This window comes from Phyllopteryx taeniolatus, chromosome 5, assembly GCF_024500385.1.
Source record: "Phyllopteryx taeniolatus isolate TA_2022b chromosome 5, UOR_Ptae_1.2, whole genome shotgun sequence".
NCBI lineage: Eukaryota > Metazoa > Chordata > Actinopteri > Syngnathiformes > Syngnathidae > Phyllopteryx > Phyllopteryx taeniolatus.
The window spans coordinates 1,405,459-1,424,980 of NC_084506.1; the positions used below are offsets into that span (position 1 = coordinate 1,405,459).

At 43.9% G+C, this 19,522-nt stretch overlaps 1 protein-coding gene across 2 annotated transcripts in view; it reads left to right on the forward strand.

Annotated features, from left to right (window-relative positions):
- Positions 1-19,166, forward strand: part of LOC133477801 (aminopeptidase N-like) — a 36,519-nt gene extending 17,353 nt beyond the window's left edge. The window contains exons 15-23 of one of the 2 annotated variants that reach the window (XM_061772965.1): positions 11,378-11,508; positions 11,645-11,700; positions 12,034-12,181; positions 12,302-12,393; positions 15,104-15,214; positions 15,289-15,456; positions 15,546-15,686; positions 15,958-16,039; positions 18,875-19,166. In XM_061772965.1, the coding sequence (XP_061628949.1) occupies positions 11,378-11,508; positions 11,645-11,700; positions 12,034-12,181; positions 12,302-12,393; positions 15,104-15,214; positions 15,289-15,456; positions 15,546-15,686; positions 15,958-16,039; positions 18,875-19,030 (1,085 nt within the window). In that variant the 3' untranslated portion in view covers positions 19,031-19,166. The remainder of the gene's footprint in view (positions 1-11,377; positions 11,509-11,644; positions 11,701-12,033; positions 12,182-12,301; positions 12,394-15,103; positions 15,215-15,288; positions 15,457-15,545; positions 15,687-15,957; positions 16,040-18,874) is intronic. The other variant, XM_061772966.1, reaches the window with a different exon arrangement.
- Positions 19,167-19,522: the final 356 nt, after the last annotated feature.

Genomic DNA, 19,522 nt, shown 5'->3' on the forward strand with positions numbered 1-19,522 from the left:
ACATCCGATCACGTCCTTGGTCCAGGCACCCTTCCATCGGATGATGCTGAGTCATCTTTTCGAAGGCGAGACATCTAAAATCGTCCATAATACTAATGCAAGCTAAGCAAATAAATGATAACTTCTAGAATATATTTAACATTTCCCTCCTGTTTATCATGTATTTGCACAAATTCTCATATCATCTTACAGTCACTTCATTTCGATTTTTAATTGTAGAATCATTTTTATGAAACAAATACATTTACACTCAGAGTAAACTTGTCATACATGAATGTTGTAGTTTAAACATCGTAATCACCTGGATCAGGAAACAAATCAGGTAAAACAACATCATCATCATCATCGTCATTATTATCAACCTCCAATAAAGGATAAATCTGCTCCATACGGTTCCATGTGGGTTATGGCTGTGGTGATTAATTTACTGATTAATGCCCGAATGCATGGGATACAACAACATCCACACAATGTCAGAATGGCTGCAAAAACAGCAATTGATATCAATATTGGTGAAATTAGGGTTTTATATTTACCAAAAACGTCCATTGAGCTGTTTCACAAGGAGTGTTGATTGAGGGTCCGTAGACCATCGATGGCTCTGGTCAAGCTGCCATCTGAAGCAGTATTGTTTGTTCTCCAAACATACCGCAAACACCTCCCTCTCTTGCGAGGAGCATGTCGACAGCTATGCGGTCTTTGGAACGTCCTTGAGCTGCTCGTGCACAGCTTCCAACCCACTCTGAGTCCAATTTCCTAATCTCTGTACATTGAAGTGGATATAGTTTATCCCATCAACATTTTTATTAATCGTACACCAACAGCATATGAAGTATTCAAATCCTCCTGCAACTTGGTCAGCTAATTTGTATTGATTAGGAACCCCACGAGGAACACCATGTATGTTTTATGTTGGATAATTTTGCCTCTGCCAGGATAAATCTCTTTTTTGTCAAGTATGTCCAAAACACACAAGGAATTTGTCTCCGGTAGTTGGAGCCGCTCTAGTACAACAGACAGTCAATTTACAGAACACTTTGGAGACATAAAGACATTGACAAAAAATAATTGTGCAAAAAGATGCAGTCCTCTAGCAGCAGTTTGAATGACTAATATCGCAATAGTCCGGTGCAAAGATCATTGTGCAAAGGGCGCTGAGACTTCAAGGAGTGTATGCGGTTTAAAGTGACGAGTAGTGCGATAATCTGGGACAATGGTTGTGCAAATGTTGCAGATGCTCCTCAATCAGTGTGCAAATGGAATAATACAATCTTGTGATAATTATGCCGGAACTATGCGCAACAAAGGCCTGGGACCCATGCAAACAACACAATCTTTTCTCGCTACATTTGCTGCTTGTTCCATCAATAGTAACCAATTGTTATTTTGTCCTGAAACTCCTGTGACAACTAGGAACCAATCATCAGTAGTTATGTTGTTAACCATTAAAATTTGTCTACCTTTCTTTGAAGTTTTCAATGGCATTTTTGGTTTAACACGGTTCCTATAACACAATACTACTTGGAAGTGGGGATCTTTTCCACCAGAATAGGCCCACAAGCTCACTATCAAACACATTGGGTGACTTGTATTTCAATATTAAACTATGGGCCGTTTTGCTTATGTTAAACTTCTTTCTTTGTTCTTTTGCTGTTCTTTTTGACCAACTGGACCAATCATAACCTGTTTCACCAATAAGGTGTTTCCATTCAAAACCTATAGTTGCATACCAGTCATATCTAAATCCCCAATTCTGCCCATTCTCTTGAGCATCATTGGTGAGAGGCGCATATGGAATTATGATTAAAGCAGCTTGATTTTGGGGGCACAAAATATTAAACCGTTTTGCCGCATTTGGAGGCCATGCCCACAATTTTGATCATCAGCTGTACTCCTTTTGATACGAGTTAATGATTAAAACAATTTGTTATTGGGTTCGTCATATTGGTCCAGTTGGTAGGTGATTTTCTATCTAAAAAATGGGTTTTATCATTGAGGGTGGGACGTCCCATGTACCACAAAAACAAAACCAACATCATAGTAGCCAAAGTTGCTACGTAACAACTTATCGAATCTCATAACCAACGTGGGTGTGCCTTTCTGCTGAGTTCTCACTAAAAGGGTTGGTGTCTTTTTTCTTCACTGACCAGCAAGCGTTTTCAGAATCTACACATCTGCTCCCGCTCTGTTATCAGACTTTTGCTCACCTTCCCAATTTGAGTACTCAGCTGAAATGACTCTTACAGTGTGTTAAATGAACCCACGTGTTTCTTTCTGCTATTTTTTAGGGCTGTAAAGTGTCAATCTATCTGTGCCACCATCCCTCCGGTTGAGACGTGACACAGCATGTCTCAATATAGCAGCCCATTTGAATAGTTTTTTTTTTTTTTTTTTTTTCCCTGTGCTAATGTAAATTTCATTCTGTAGTTTTGCACTTTGTTTTTCCCAATAATTGCGTTCTTGTTGTGGAATTCTCATAATGGCTATCAGTATAGATTGTACCATCTTTATTTATCATTAGTTTGCATGCCTCGATTAATGCTACTAATTCAGCAGCTTGTTCAGCCAATTCCTGTTAATCATGCTGCGTGCCTTCATCATTAAGGGTGTTAGTGTGGCTGGATTTAAGGTTGTGCATCGCTCAACAGTCAAATGTGGTTCTGATAGCAAATGGCAATGCAAGATAAATGTCTTGCAGGTGATTTGCAATAGGAGAGCAGACACTGTATGTGGGACCTTTAGGGTGAACTGCTCTCTAGTTGAAAAATAAGCTATTGGTCTTATCACCGTATTGTTGTGTAAGTACGGAGGTCATGCAATAGCTTTTACAATCTACCATTTGAATGAATGTTTTATCATTAAATTTGGAAGGCCTAGCGCAGCACTGGAGACCAAATGTTGTTTAATGTCACAGAAGGCCTTTTCTGCCTCTGTACTCCATTAAACAGGTGATGTCATTTTAAGGTTGTTTTCATATATTAATTTTGACAATGGTGCAACAATTTCTGCATAGTTTGGAATCCATGCTGTACAATAATTTGTCAGACCTAAAAATGATTATTATGTTTCTTCGTCTGTGGTTTAGGATTTTTTAAGACTATAGCTCTCCTGTCTTCTAATATAGTCTTTCCTCCTATACTTAAATTATGGCCTAGACATTTAACTTGTCTTTTACATCATTGCAATTTATTTTTGTTAACTTTATGTCCCTCTTCTGTTAGATGATGCAGTAAGGTCAATGAATCTTTGCATGTGTCTTCATCTGTAGATGCCAGAAGACATGCGTGTTGTCATAACTTGTGAATAATTAGTTAGACTTTCACAGTAACCTTGCGGTAATCTAGTAAATGTATATATATATATATATATATATATATATTTTTTTTTTTTCTCAAATGTGAATGCAAACCAAAATTGACTGTTATTTTCTATTGGTACTGAAAAGAATGCATTAATGCATTAATGCATTAATGTCCACTACTGTAAACACAGTAGCGTCTGGTCTTAATGAATTTAACAATGTGCGTGGGTTTGGTACGCATGCTCTGTATTACTGCAGCTCATCACATTCTTTTTTATCTTCTATTTTTGTGATAAGCTCCAAGGCTGCAGACAACAGCCTTTCCCACGTTTAACGGTGGCTTGTCTTTTATTTTTTATATAATTTGATTCCTGCAACGCGGCTATTTTTTGTGTATTTAACCAACCTGTAAAGCCGTGTTCGGTTATCCCTGTCTCTAAATATAAAATTTTATCAGGATCCTGTTTCTTTTTTTCTTTTAAATTTAATTTAATGAACCTCCAACCTTTACACTGCAGTGTATTCCTGTTTTTTATTTTACTACTTCCTTTCCCCATTTGAAAGAATTTGGTTCAGTGTAATACTACCTAGGGTAGTCTAGAACACTGTTTCTTTTCAGTAGGACGGTGATTCAAATTTACTTTCTGTGGTAATTCTCACTTCAACTCTTTCGAGTGGAGAATTCTTGCCTTTGCATCCACAAAAGTCCACCGTTTACTTTCCCACTGTTTTGGTATGGAATGAAAAACCTAGTGGTTTCCCATTTCCCATTTACACTCTCATTCAAAGAGTTTTCATTCACACTGGCTCGTCAGAGGACTCCGCCGTCCCATACGGAATTTAACTACGTCTGTCAACAGCTCATTAGAGGACTCCGCCATCCTATACGGAATTTAACTACGACGCCACGAAACTTTCCTAGTTTCTTTATTCTACCCGCCATTGACTAGTATCCACAGGGTTTATTAAACACGGAATTTAAGTACGTACAGGACTCCGCCGTCCTCGCGGAATTTCTGGACTCCGGCGTCCTTTTTCCTAAAAATTTTTTTTAAATTTAACTCACCAGTCGTCTTCAATCCTGTGGATTGTCGTCAACCTTCAGATCCCAGTTGAGGAGAACGAAGACCAGTCCCGTAAAGGGTCTTACTTGCCGTGGCCACGGTCTCTTAACTGGAAGTCGGCTTCCACAACTGGAATCCTCGGGTGTGTTGACATCCGGCTCGAAGGACCAATTTAATGTTGGATTTATCTTACCCAACATTATAAAAAATAGACACAAAAGGAATGAAGACGCTGGTTTCTTTTTCTCATGAGGAGGGCGTATGGGAGATTGTTCAGATCACAGCCTCTCAACACGCTCTAACCAATCTCTCCCGTCGCTCCTGCATTTATTTGAAAATAGGAGGGTTTTTCCCAGACATAATGTTCTAAACAATAAGACACAACACAAAACATTGGACCAACACCTGTCACGTCCCCGACCACATCCGATCACGTCCTTGGTCCAGGCACCCTTCCATCGGATGATGCTGAGTCATCTTTTCGAAGGCGAGACATCTAAAATCGTCCATAATACTAATGCAAGCTAAGCAAATAAATGATAACTTCTAGAATATATTTAACAGGAACCCTTTGCCCAACAATGCAAATAAAAGCATGACAGCGTATATGGTGCACGTATGACCACATTCTATATCGCGTTACTCACTATTGTAAGAGATGTAGCAATTGAACATGCTGACAAACCAGTGTTTTAAAAAATCTGTGGACTTTTGAAAAGTACGACAAATCTTGAATATAAACAGGTTGCTTTGGTCTACTTGTGTTAATTATGTTGCTACTTGGCACTTTTTCTTAACAAACTGCAAACTTGATTGGCAGTACATTGCCTTTCCAGGCATTAATGACTGTTTATACCTCTGTGCTAAATATTTAATATTTGTTCAAGTGCAATTTTTGTGAACAAAGCCCGAACTTAATCTAAGTTATATATTCTATTATATATATATATATATATATATATATATATATATATATATATATATATATATATATATATTGCTTTTTCTAGATTCCATATATTCATGGTGGATGACTGGTTAGCACATCTGCCTCACAGTTCTGAGGACCCTGTCTGTGTGGAGTTTGCATGTTCTCCCCATGCCTGCATGGGTTTTCTCCGGGTACTCCGGTTTCCTCCCACGTTCCAAAAACATGCATGGTAGGTTAATTGAAAACTGTAAATTGTCCGTAGGTGTGAATATGAGTGTGACTGGTTGTTTGTCTATACTGTATGTGCGCTGCGATTGGCTGGCAATCAGTTCAGGGTGAACCCACCTTTCGCCCAGCATCAGATGGAATAGGCTCCAGCACGCCTGCGACCCTAGTGAGGATTAGCGATCAAGAAAATGAATGGAGGGATGGATATTCCGTGATGATAAATTGCAGGGAGTCATGGTTCCTGAGTTGGGCGTCATTGTTTCCACGACATGTACATCCTGGGACTCACATAGTCTCAAGTGTAAAATGAGCTAAGAATAAAATTTAGGAGTGACTGTAACTTGATATTTTAGGTCACATCTGGAGAAATCTGCCGAAAACCAAAATTGAATGCCAGTGTCCTTCAAGCCCTCAGGAGGCACTACATTAAAAAACAACATCGTTGTGTAAAGGATATTGCCACTTGGGCTTTGGAAAACCATTGTGAATTAACACATTTCATTGCTACAGCTACAAATGCAAGTTAAAACTCTACCATGCAAAGAGAAAGCCATATATCTACAACACTCAGAAACACTGCCAACTTCTCTGGGTCCGAGCTTATGTGAGAAGGACTGGCGCAAAGTGGAAAAGTGTCCTGTGGTCTGACGAGTTCGGATTTCAAATTTTCAGGGGAAATCATGGACGTCATGGACGAAATGACCATCTGGCTAGTTATCAGTCCAAAATTCAAAAGCCAACATCTTTGATGGTATGGGGTTGTGTTTGTGCCCATGGCATGACACAGTTGAAACTAGAAACTATATAAAATAAAAAAAAAATTCTCACTGTCTGACATGAAATGAGACTAAACCTTTCCTGTTTTATGTAAATTAGGATTACCAAAATTGTTTCTGTTTGTTAAATGCCAAAATAACAGATAATTTTTTTAGGCAATTTTTCATTACTTTCTTCCAAGTCAGATGCCACAAGCTTCTCACAAAAGTTGGCAGAAATTTTGGCCGATGGACCTGGTGTAACTGAGCCAAATTCTTTTTCTTGTCTGCCCATGAATTGCCAATAGGATTTAAATCAGGCTTTGCGATGGCAACTCCAAAACCTGATGTTGTTATCCTTTAGACACTTTGTAATCAGTTAGGCAGTATGCGTCGGGTCATTGCTCATTTGGAAGACCCAATTGCTCCCAAGCTTCAACTTGCTGGCTGTCTTGAGATCTTGCTTCTGTATTTCCACATTATGTTCTTTCCTCATGATGCCATCTATTTTATGTGCACCAGTCCCTCCTGCAATTAGGCAACCCCACAACATTATGTTGCCACGCCCATATTTCAAAGTTGGGATGGTGTTCTTAGGCTTGCAAGCGTCCCTCTTTTTCCTCCAAATGTAGCAGGGCTCAATATCGCCAAACAATTAAATTTTTCACCAGACCACAGGACATGTCTCCAAAAATTAAGGTCTTTGTCCCTGTGTGCATTTCCAAATTGTAATATGGCTATTTGATGTTTCTTTTGGCGTGATGGCGTCTTCCTGGCAGAGTCGCCTTTCAGCCTATTTCGGTACAGTACTTGTTTAACTTTTTTTTTTGGGTTGATATGCACATTTAGGAGCAAAGCACATTCATTACTGGGGCACAGAACCTGTCTCCTTCCTGAGTGGTATGATGGCTGGACATTCCCATGGTGTTTATACTTGCGTATAATTGTTTGAACAGATGAATGTGGCACCTTGAGGCATCTGGAAATTGCACCAAAGGATAAACCAGACGTGCAAGTCCACAAATCTCTTCCTGTTATCTAGGCTGATTTCTTTTGACTTTCCCATGATGTTACACAAAGAAGCAGTGCGTTTCAGATGTACTTAGTTCAAATACATCTACAGGTGTCTCTCTAATTAACTCGAGATTGTCAATAAACCTATCAGACACTTCCAAAGAAATGACAACATCCTCTGGGTCTTCCCAAATTGTTTAAAGGCATAGTAATCTTACTGTATGTAAACTTGCGACTTTGAAGTAATAAAATAAATATTCATTCATCATTCATTCATTTTCCGTTCCGCTTATCCTAACGCGGGTCACGGGCGTACTGCAGCCAGTCGGTCACTTTGCTGCTAATGAAAAAAAAACAAAAAACAAATCCTTCACTCATTACTCTAGCATTTAGCAAATATAAACAGTTTTGATCATCTTTATTGACCTAAAACATGAAAGGTTTTGTCTGATTTCATGTCAGACAATGATTAAAAAAGTGTATTTTTGTATCGTGTATGTAAACATCAACAATATAAATATATGTCCGAGGTCTTTCAGAAAAGTTCCAGGACTGGTCTCAGAAAAGATAGATTTCAAATCTAAAATACAAACTACAAGTCTTCCCGTATCGAAGCAATCCTCCTGAAGCTTAACATATTTTCCCAGCCTTCTCTGCCACGGCTTCATGAACTCCTCGAAGGATTATTCTTCGATCCTTTGCAGTTCCGTCGTTTCAGCTATTTTGATGTCATCCAAGTCTTCAAACCAGGTCCCCTTGATGGCCCCCTTGAGTTTGTGAAAATGGAAAAAAAATCACAGGGCCAGGTCAGTTGAGTAGGGAGGTTGCTCCAGCACAATGTTCTTCTCAGATGCTCAGGGTATTGTGAGCAGGTGCGTTGTCATGAGTTGTCCTGCCACAAATCTCGACAATTCTCTTTCACTGAATGTAACGAACACTACAGGATCTCTTTGTAGATGTGCCAGTTAATCGTCTGGCCCACATTGACCGGGAAAACTCATAGTTTGTAGTTTGGGTTTAAAATGTATCGTTTGTGACATGATGACATGTATGCCATGTTGGACACTAAAGAAGGAGATAAATATCTATTCAAGTTGGCCAGACAGAGGGATAGAGATGGGAAGGATGTAGAGCAGATTAGGGCGATTAAGGATAGGGATGAAAATGTGTTGACTGGTGCCAGTAGTGTGCTAGATAGATGAAAAGACTACTTTGATGAGTTGATGAATGAGGAAAATGAGAGAGAATAAAGAGTAGAAGAGGCAACTGTGGTGGACCAGGAAGTGGCAATGATTAGTAAGGGGGAAGTTAGAAACGCACTAAAGAAGATGATAAAAGGAAAGGTAGGTGGTCCTGATGACATACCTGTGGAGGTATGGAAGCATCTAGGAGAGGTGGGTGTGGAGTTTTTGACCATGTTGTTTAACAGAATTCTAGCGGGTGAGAAGATGCCTGAGGAATGGAGTGAAAGTGTGCTGGTGGCCATTTTTAAGAACAAGGGTGATGTGCAGAGCTGTGGGAACTATAGAGGAATACAGTTGATGAGCCACACGATGAAGTTATGGGAAAGAGTAGTGGAGGCTAAACTCAGGACAGAAGTGATTATTTGCGAGCAACAATATGGTTTCATCTGGAGGTGGGGCTCGAAGGCGAGCCCCTGGTGGCCTATGCACCAAACAGCAGTTCAGAGTACCCACCCTTTTTGGAGTCCTTGGAGGCGGTGCTGCACCATCATCACTGTGTATAGTGGGGATAGCGCGCTGTTGACCTCGACTCGGGACGTTGTGAGCTGGTGAGGAAAATACTTCGAAGACCTCCTCAATTCCACCGACATGAGGGAGCAGAGTCTGAGTTCTCTGAGGCGGGCTCTCCTATCTCTGGGGTTGAGGTCACCGAGATGGTTAAAAAGCTCCTCGGTGGCAAGGCCCCGGGGGTGGATGAGATTCGCCCGGAGTTTCTCAAGGCTCTGGATGTTGTAGGGCTGTCCTGGCTGACACGCCTCTGCAACATCGCGTGGACATTGGGGACAGTGCCTCTGGATTGGCAGACTGGGGTGGTGGTCCCCCTTTTTAAGAAGGGGGACTGGAGGGTGTGTTCCAACTACACGGGGACCTGTGGGTCGTGACCAAAAGTACAAGATCCTGGATACAAGTGGCCGAAATGAGTTTCCTCCGCAGGGTGTCCGGGCTCTCCCTTAGAGAGAGGGTGAGAAGCTCGGTCATCTGGGAGGATCTCAGAGTAGAGCCGCTGCTCCTCCACATCGAGAGGAGCCAGATGAGGTGGCTGGGGCATCTGATGCCTCCCGGACGCATCCCTGGTGAGGTGTTCCAGGCACGTCCCACCAGGAGGAGACCTCGGGGACGACCCAGGACACGCTGGAGAGACTACATCCTTCGGCTGGCCTGGGAACGCCTCGGGATCCCCCCGGAAGAGCTGGATGAAGTGGCTGGTGAGAGGGGAGTCTGGGCGTTCCCTGCTAAAGCTACTGCCCCCGCGACCCGACCTCGGATAAGCGGTAGAAAATGGATGGATGGATGGATGGATGGATAGATTATGGTTTCATGCCTTGAAAGAGTACCACAGATGCATTATTTGCCTTGAGGATGTTGATGGAGACGTACAGAGAAGGTCAGAGGGAACTGCGTTGTGTCTTTGTAGAGCTAGAGAAAGCCTATGACAGAGTACCTAGAGAGGAACTGTGATACTGCATGCGGGAGTCTGGAATGGCAAAGAAGTATGTTAGAGTAATACAGGACAGCACATCTTCCTCACAGTTCTGGGGACCGGGGTTCAAATCACGGTCCCGCCTGTGTGGAGTTTCCATGTTATGCCCGTGCCTGGGTGGGTTTTCTCCAGGCACTCCGGTTTCCTCCCACATCCCCAAAACATGCATGGTAGGTTGATTAAAGACTCTAAATTGCCCGTAGGTATGAATGTGAGTACGAATGGTTGTTTGTTTTTAAGTGCCGTGCGATTGGCTGGCGACCGTCTCCCGCTCGAAGATAGCTGGGATAGGCTCCAGCAGCCCGTGACCCTAGTGAGAATAAGCGGTAAAGAAAATGGACGGATGGATGGATGAGGGCAGCAGAACCATGGTGAGATGTACTGTTGGTGTGACAGAGGAGTTTAAGGTGGAGATGGGACTGGGATCAGCCCTGAGCCCCTTCCTGTTTGCAGTGATGAGGAATAGGCTGACAGATGAGGTTAGACTGGAATCCCCATGGGTAATGATGTTTGCAGATGACATTGTGACGCAGGGAGCAGGTGGAGGAACAGTTAGAAAGGTGGAGACATGCCCTGGAAAGGAGAGCAATGAAGATTAACCGAAATAGGACAGAATATATGTGCATGAATGAGAGGGGTGGAGGGGGAAGAGTGAGGCTACAGGGAGAAGCGATAGCGAGGGTGGAGGACTTTAAATACTTGGTTTCAACAGTCCAGAGCAATGGTGAGTGTGGTAAGGAAGTGAAGAAATGGGTTCAAGCAGGTTGTAAGGGGAGAGGAAGGTGTCAGCTGTATTATGTGACAGAAGAGTCTCTGCTAGTATGAAGGGCAAAGTTTATAAAACAGTGCCGAGACCAGTCAGGATGTATGGATTAGAGACAGTGGCAATGAAGAGACAACAGGAAGCAAATCTGGAGGTGGTGGAAATGAAGATGTTGAGGTTCTCTTTAGAAATGAGCTGGTTGGATAGGATTCGAAATTAACTCACCAGAGGGACAGCTAATGTTAGATGTTTTGGAGGTAAAGTTAGAGAGAGCAGACTTCAATGGTTTGGACACGCCTAGATGAGAGAGAGTGAGTATATTGGTAGAATGATGATGAGGATGGAGCTGCCAGGCAAAAGAGCTAGAGGAAGCCCAAAGAGAAGGTTGATAGATGTAGTAAGGGAAGACATGAGGGCAGTTGGTATTAGAGAGGAGAATGCAGGAGATAGGCTTACATGGAAAGGAATGACACACTGTGGCGACCCCTAATGGGACAAGCCGAAAGGAAAAGAAGAAGAAGAAATAGAAGTCCTGGAATATTTCTGAGACCTCGTATATCATGTACAGTATATTCTCCCCTGCCTTCTCCTCTATAGCTATGAACTTGGAGATGAGGAGTGGCGGCTTGTGGATTCTTGCCAATGTCAACGTCACAGGTTATTATCGAGTAAATTATGATCTAGGAAACTGGGAAAGACTCCTGGCTCAGCTTACCGGAGATCATCAGGTACCATATTTCAACACTAAATTATTAGTGTTATAGTTTTTGTCTTATATTATTGCTAGCACTTTGGATTCCTAGAGTGAATAAAATGGCTAACATTTGATGTATGTCTGTGTCTACATTAAATTCTCCTGTACAGCTTATTCCACTAACAAACAGAGCCCAGCTTGTGGATGATGCCTTCAATCTGGCCAGGTAGATCACTCAAGGGTGTATGTGATTTTCCTCTCCATTTCAAACCTTTTACACTTAATTTGTTATAAGCTATTACAACATTAAGTTGTAATAGTAATATTCTGTTTTCTTTAATTCTATTCAGTCCACCATTGACGTTTAAGGCAAGCATTCACTCTTTCCCAGCAAGACAAAACACACACTAAAAACCATGCCAAAACCAAGATCAGCAATCTAAAACTGCAAGCCCGAATAGGAAAAAAGTTGTGAAGAAGATTCACTATTTCCCAACCTGGTGGTGGATGGTATAGTCCAGAGACAAGTAAAATCTAAGCATATCTGTTCACTTTTCAGGGCTCACGTGGTTTCTGCCTCACTTGCTCTGAGAACCACATCTTATTTGTATGCTGAGACTGACTACATTCCCTGGCAGACTGCTCTGAATAACCTTCACTATTATTACCTTATGTTGGACCAAACTGAGGTCTATCACCCTATGCAGGTATCCAAATAGTAACTTTTAAACAAAACTCAGACATATTGTCATGTTTGTTCGACCCTGATGTCATGGAAAACAAAGTTTATGGCCTGTACTTGACTCATCTGTCTGTAATACTTCCAGGAGTACATGAAGAAGTTAGTAACTCCTCTCTACTTGTATTTCAAAAAGATGACATCAGACTGGATCCAGGTTCCACGGAGACACACGGACCAGTGAGTATATTATGTGGATTCAAGCATATTGTGGCGAGACGCTTATCTGATAGCAGGAAAAAGCACTTGAAAAAACAGCACAAAAGATGGCAAGACATAGGCCTTTATTTTGCCTCCCACAGTGCCTTTCACTAGTGATAGGTCATACTGTGTTGAGGCTTCGGAGTATGTGTCAAGTATCTATGAGGGATTTAGGAACACATTTGTGTCAATGACATTGCTGTTGACATCTGAAAACAAATTTTGGCTAATTTGTTGGTTGCTTTGAGTTGTAGGAAATTGTATTTGATAATTATTGGCTGGGGCGGCACGGTGGCCGACTGGTTAGAGTGTCAGCCTCACAGTTCTGAGGACCCGGGTTCTGGCTTTTTTAACCATGTGTACTTCATGTGTTTTATGAAATTGCATTGTCCCCTTTCAAAAATAAACTGATAAACCATACCCGGCCCCGCCAGTGTGGAGTTTGCATTTTCTCCCCGTGCCTGCGTGGGTTTTCTCCGGGCACTCCGGTTTCCTCCCACATCCCAAAAACATGCATTAATTGGAGACTCTAAATTGCCCATAGGCATGACTGTGAGTGCGAATGGTTGTTTGTTTCTATGTGCCCTGCGATTAGCTGGCAACCAGTTCAGGGTGTACCCCGCCTCCTGCCCGATGACAGCTGGGATAGGCTCCAGCACACCCTAGTGAGGAGAAGCGGCTCAGAAAATGGATAGAATTATTGGCTGCTATAAAGCTATCAAGGAAGAGTTTTTTTTCCACCCATCTGCAGTGGTTATACATCACCAGTCTCCAACTAATTAGCTTAAATCTAACTGTTTTATTGTGTGTTTCATTGTATTGCCTGGGATTTGTCTGTCTGATATCTTCATCACAAATGCAGACATGCTTCAATGTAAAAAACATAACTGCCGCGAACAAACGCAACACATCTTCCCCAGGACTCCTTGGCTGCCCAACAAGGAGCCTGACGTAAAAGTTACTTACTGCGACAAGTAAATCAATGCAAATCGCTTGTGTATCCCCTCACTTATACTCTCGTCTTGTAGACTTTTATAATTTACATAATGAATCCCACCACGGCGGCACGGTGGCCGACTGGTTAGAGCGACTGGTTCAATCCCCGGCCCCGCCTGTGTGGAGTTTGCATGTTCTCCCCGTGCCTGCGTGGGTTTTCTCCGGGCACTCCGGTTTCCTCCCACATCCCAAAAACATGCATTAATTGGAGACTCTAAATTGCCCGTAGGCATGACTGTGAGTGCGAATGGTTGTTTGTTTCGATGTGCCCTGCGATTGGCTGGCAACCAGTTCAGGGTGTACCCCGCCTCCTGCCCGATGACAGCTGGGATAGGCTCCAGCACGCCCGCGACCCTAGTGAGGAGAAGCGGCTCGGAAAATGGATGGATGGATGAATCCCACCACACTTCAGTTGTACAGCCGGGTTCACGACCCTTGTCCTGCATGCTTCTTCTCCTGTCCTTGTCCTGTTCTATCTTGTCCTGTCCTTCCCTCACAGGGTGTAGCAGTACAGCCCCATGCAACACTCATATTTAATGTTTCATTGTTGTAGATAATGTAATGATTTACTTCTCTCATTCTGTTTACAATTAGTGCTTTGTCTTTTGTCTTTGTTTCTCTCTCCCTTCTAGAAACTTTGTTTTGTTCTGTTCGAGTGATCAAGTCTGATTCTCAATAAAACTCAATTATAATACTAAGAAACCACAGCGGAAGCTTAAAAACTCCACTGTGAAACAGTAAATCTTCCGGCATAAACGGGATACAGATTTTCCATTCTGCTTGACCTAACAGCCGAACAGGACAAAAAAATAAATAAAAAATAAATATCATAAACCGTCCCACTTTTTGTTATGTTACTTAGCTGTACTAAAACATTCACAATCACATAATTTTTATTTTTCATCCTCCCAAACCAGTCTATGAAACTTAATGTTTGACCAGCTAGTGAAACTGTTACATTAATTTACCTGTCTTTGTGACGGATTAAGTTCAACGTCATTGTTGTTGCGAGTTGCAAGCCGTGCAGGTTGCCATCTTCTTTTTGCAGACTTCATTGACAACATAATCCTTTAATCAAAATTGTATTATCTTTGGAGCTCCTTCAATCGTTGTTCATTGCAGGTGGCTAGGTCGCAGTGGCAACTGTGCAACAATGCAGACTGTCTTGCCAGGTTGGCGTGAATGAACCCCCAACAACATTTCTTTCTTTCAAAAAAAGTCAAACTGTCTTTATTAAAATGCAGATTTCCAACTCTAAACGAGATGACTTGTCAAGTCGTGTAGTTCAAGTCAAAATCAAGTCTCTTGGCTACCAAGTCTAAAGTCAAGTCTTTCTGAAGTATTTGGCAAGCAAGTCGCATGTCATAAAACTGGCAACTCGAGTTGACCTAGTCAAGTCATTTGACTCAAGTCCCCCCATTTCTGTTAAGATTTATGTGGTTGCATGTTTTACTTCTGTGCCTCAAAAAGCTTAATTTTTCAAGAAATCACTTCCATACATAAGAAGAAATGGCCAGATAGCTCCTTCCAATATACTGTACAGTACCTCTAAGTCACACCATATGCATGGTAACTGTGGACAACAATCTAACTTCATACTGACAGCCATGTTGATGGGGACTGTTACTCTTAGGTAGAGTGAACGGACCAATAATGCATCAATCTAAATGGCCATGTTGTTTCTTTCCTGCAGGTACAATCAGGTGAATGCCATCAAAATGGCTTGCAAGACTGGAATAACACAGTGCCAAAACTTGACCAGCGCATGGTTCAAGCAATGGATGGACAAACCTCAGCATAATTTGTGTGTTCTACAAAATATTATTTAATTTTGTTCAAATGAACAAACATACCAAACTTTTATTTTTATCTTAACAGGATCCAGCCACACCTGCGGGATGCAGTATACTGCAGTGCCATTGCGTCCGGTGACAAGGCAGAGTGGGAGTTTGGCTGGACCCAGTTCAAGAATGCATCTGTAGCCAGCGAAGCCAGTAAGCTCATGTCTGCCCTAGCTTGTACCAGCAACACACAACTGCTGGAAAGGTGAGTGCATACTATTCATTCCTGCTTTCAATACAAATTATGTCAATTTTTAATCTCTTTTTTGATGGCTTTATTTCTTGGTTCCACAGATATCTGTCATACACTTTAAAGCCAGCTATGATTCGTAAGCAGGATGCCTCTATAGTCATTGGGTCTGTAGCCAGCAACAGATTGGGTCAGGAACTAGCGTGGGACTTTATTAAACTGCAATGGGACTACATGGTCACTCAGTAAGTATTACACAGTAATGTACTGTATGTTTGTGGTAAATGGATGGGAACCAATGGGTGTGCACTTGATTTCTTTCCATATTCCAAAAACATGCATGGTAGGTTTCTTGAAAACTAAATTATCCTTAGATGTGAATGTGAGCAGGCCCAAGAGCAGGCCTTGAACATGCTGTCGGGATTATGTCTCGCAGCTGGCATGGGCAGCCTCCTGACCAAGAAGAAAAAAGGTGGCGTTGAAGCTGTTTCTGTTTAACGTGTTTTTTGTTTCTAGATATGGTGTGGGATCCTTCAATTTTGCCTCGATAATCCATGGAGTCACAGGAAGATTTTCTACATCTGCCCAGCTACAACAGGTCTTTCAATGTTCAGAACATCCATCCATCCATTTTCTTCCGCTTATCCAAGGTCGGGTCGCGGGGGCAGTAGCTTTAGCAGGGAAGTCCAGGCTTCCCTCTCCCCAGTCACTTCATCCAACTTTTCCGGCGGGATCTCGCGGCATTGCCAGACTAGCCGGGAGACATAGTCTCTCCAGCGTGTCCTGGGTCGTCCCCGGCATCTCCTCCTGGTGAGACATGCCTGGAACACCTCACCAGGGAGGCGTACAGGAGCCATTCTAATCAGATGCCCGAGTCACCTCATCTGGCTCCTCTCAATGTGGAGGAACAGTGGCTCTAGTCTGAACCCATCCCGGATGAGCGAGTTTCTCACTCTATCTCTAAGGGAGAGCCAGGGCACCCTGCGGAGGAAACTCATTTCGGACGTTTGTATCCGGGATCTTGTTCAAGATCCCAGCGGTGAGAGTAGGAGCGCAGCTTGACCGGTAAATTAAGAGCTTCACCTTTCGGTTTAGCTCATTCACCACAACGGACCGATACAAAGTCCGCATTACTGCAGACGCTGCACTGCTCCACTTGTCGATCTGCCGTTCTATTCTTCCCTCACTTGTGAACAAGACCCCAAGATACTTGAACTCCTCCACTTGTGGCAGGATCTCATCCCTGACCTGGAGAGGGCTCTCCACCCTTTTCCGACTGAGGACCATGGTCTCAGATTTGGACATGCTGATTTTGATTCCAACCGCTTCACACTCGGCTGCGAACCGCTCCACTGAGAGTTGAAGATCATGGCTTGATGAAACCAACAGAACAAAATGTGACAAAGGGCAGCCTTGGCGGAGTCCAACCCTCACCGGAAACGAATCCAACTTACTGCCGGCAATGTGGACCAAACTCTGATACTGGTCGTACAGGGACCGAACAGCCCATATCAGGGGGTTCGGTACCCCATACTCCTGAAGCACCCCCCCATAAGACTCCCCAAGGGACAAGGTTGAATGCCGTCTTCAAGTCCACAAAACACGTCGACTGGTTGGGCAAACTCCCATGCACCCTTGAGGACCCTGCCGAGGGTGTAGCGCTGGTCCACTGTTCCACGGCCAGGATGAAAACCACACTGCTTCTCGTGAATCTGAGATTGGACTTCACGACAGACCCTCCTCTCCAGGACCTCTAAATAGACCTTACCAGGGAGGTTGAGGAGTGTGAGCTGCCTGTAGTGGGACAACACCCTCCAGTCCTCCTTCTTAAAAAGAGGGACCACCACTCCAATCTGCAAATTCATCAGCACTGTCCCTGATGTCCCCACGATGTTGCAGAGGACAGCCCCACAACATCCAGAGCCTTTAGGAACTCCGGGCGAATCACATCCACTCCCCGGGGGGGCCATGCCACCGAGGAGCCTTGTAACCACCTCAATCCCAGAGATAGGAGAGCCCGCCTCAGAGATCCCAGACTCTGCTTCCTCATGGTAAGGCATGTCGGTCGAATTGAGGAGGTCTTTGAAGTATTCTCCCCACCAACTCACAACGAGCAAAGCTGCGCCCCATCCCCACGATACACAGTGTTGATGGTGCACTGCTTCCCGCTCCTGAGAAGCCATCCGGAAGTCGTTCTCCATGGCCTCACCAAACTACTCCCACGTCCAAGTTTTGGCCTCAGCGACCAACAAAGCTGTATTCTGCTTGGCTGCTTGCTTACCCATCAGCTGCCTCAGGAGTCCCACAGGCCAAAAAGGCCCAATCAGACTCCTTTTACAGCTTGACGGCATCCCTCACTGCTAGTGTCTACCACTTCGGGGGTTGCCGCCACGACAGGCCACCATCTTACGGCCACAGATCAGGTCGGCTGGTTGAGCAATGGAGGCATGGAACATGGTCCACTCGGACTCAATGCCCCCCGCCTCCTCTGGGACGTGGGTGAAGTTCTGCTGGAGGTGGAAGTTGAAACTCCCTCTCACAGGGGATTCTGCCAGATGTACCCAGCAGACCCTCACAATACGTTTGGGCCTGCGAGATCGGGCCGGCATCTTCCCCCACCATCGGAGCCAATACACCACCAGGTGGTGATAGGTTGACAGCTCGTGCATCTCTTCACCCGAGTGTCCAAGACATGTGGCCGCAAAACCGTTGTTTCATCGGTTGATCATCGAACTGCCCAAGGGTGTCCTGGTGGCAAGTGAACGTGTGGACACCCCATATGGTTGAACATGGTGTTCATTTTGGACAATCCGTGATGAGCACAGAAGTCCAATAACAGAATACCGCTCGGGTTCTGATCGGTGGGGCAGTTCCTCCCAATCACGCCATTCCAGGTCTCACTGTCATTGCCCACGTGAGTGTTGAAGTCCCACAGCGGAACAATGGAGTCCTGCCACCCCCCTCCAAGGACTCCAAAAAGGGTGGGTACTCTGAACTGCTGTTTGGTGCATAGGCACAAACAACAGTCAGGACCCATCGCTCCACCCGAAGGCGGAGGGAGGCTAGCCTCTCATTCACCGGGGTGAGCCCCAATGTACAGGCGCCGAGCCTGGGGCAGTAAGTATACACACACCTGCTCAGCGCCTCTCACTTTGGGCAACTCCAGAGTGGAAGAGAGTCCAACCCCTTTCAACAAAACTGGTACTAGAGCCCAAGCGGTGTGTGGAGGCGAGCCCGACTATATCTAGTCAGAACTTCTCGACCTTACACACCAGCTCGTGTTCGGATTGCCACCCAGCTCGGACTGCACCTGACCCCAATGGCCCCTCCCACAGGTGGTGAGCCCATGGGAAGATGTTCAGAACAGTTAAATATTTTTATCCATGTGTGTCTGTGTGCGTGTGTCTGAACTATTCCACGTTTCCTCTGGCAGCTAGAAGATTTTGTGAGTGAGCACCAAGCAGCAGGCTTTGGTTCAGCAACTCTGGCGTTGGAGCAGGCTGTGGAGAGGACCAGAGCCAATATCAAATGGCGACAGCAGAACAAACAAGAGATCCTCGACTGGTTCACCAGCCAGACAGACCAATGAAGTGTCAGAATTAAGTGGTTATACACCATACGTACTATATAAACATGGGAAAAAAACAAATGTATCACACATACTGAAGGTGACATATACAGTATACTGTACATTACCGTGAATAAACAATTGTTCATAAGTAAGAGTACTTCGACTCTTTCTTTCTTGAAGGTTCTGATGTTCAAAAATGAACAATTACAAACAGAGAAGAAAGACATCCTAATTATTTAGGTACATACAATATACAATTGGCGGCACAATCAGTGAATGGTTATCACACAAGCCTTACTGTTCTGAGGTTGTGAGTTCGAACCTAGGCTCTGGCCCCCCTTGCGTCGGTTTTCTTCGGCTTCCGCCCACATTCCAAAAACATGCATGTTTGGTCGATTGAGAACAGTCAGTTTATATGAAGTGAGTGTGATTGTTTGTTTGATTGACTGGCTGGTCCAGGGTATACCCCGCCTCTCACCCAAAGTCAGTTGGGATAGGCTCCAACTCACC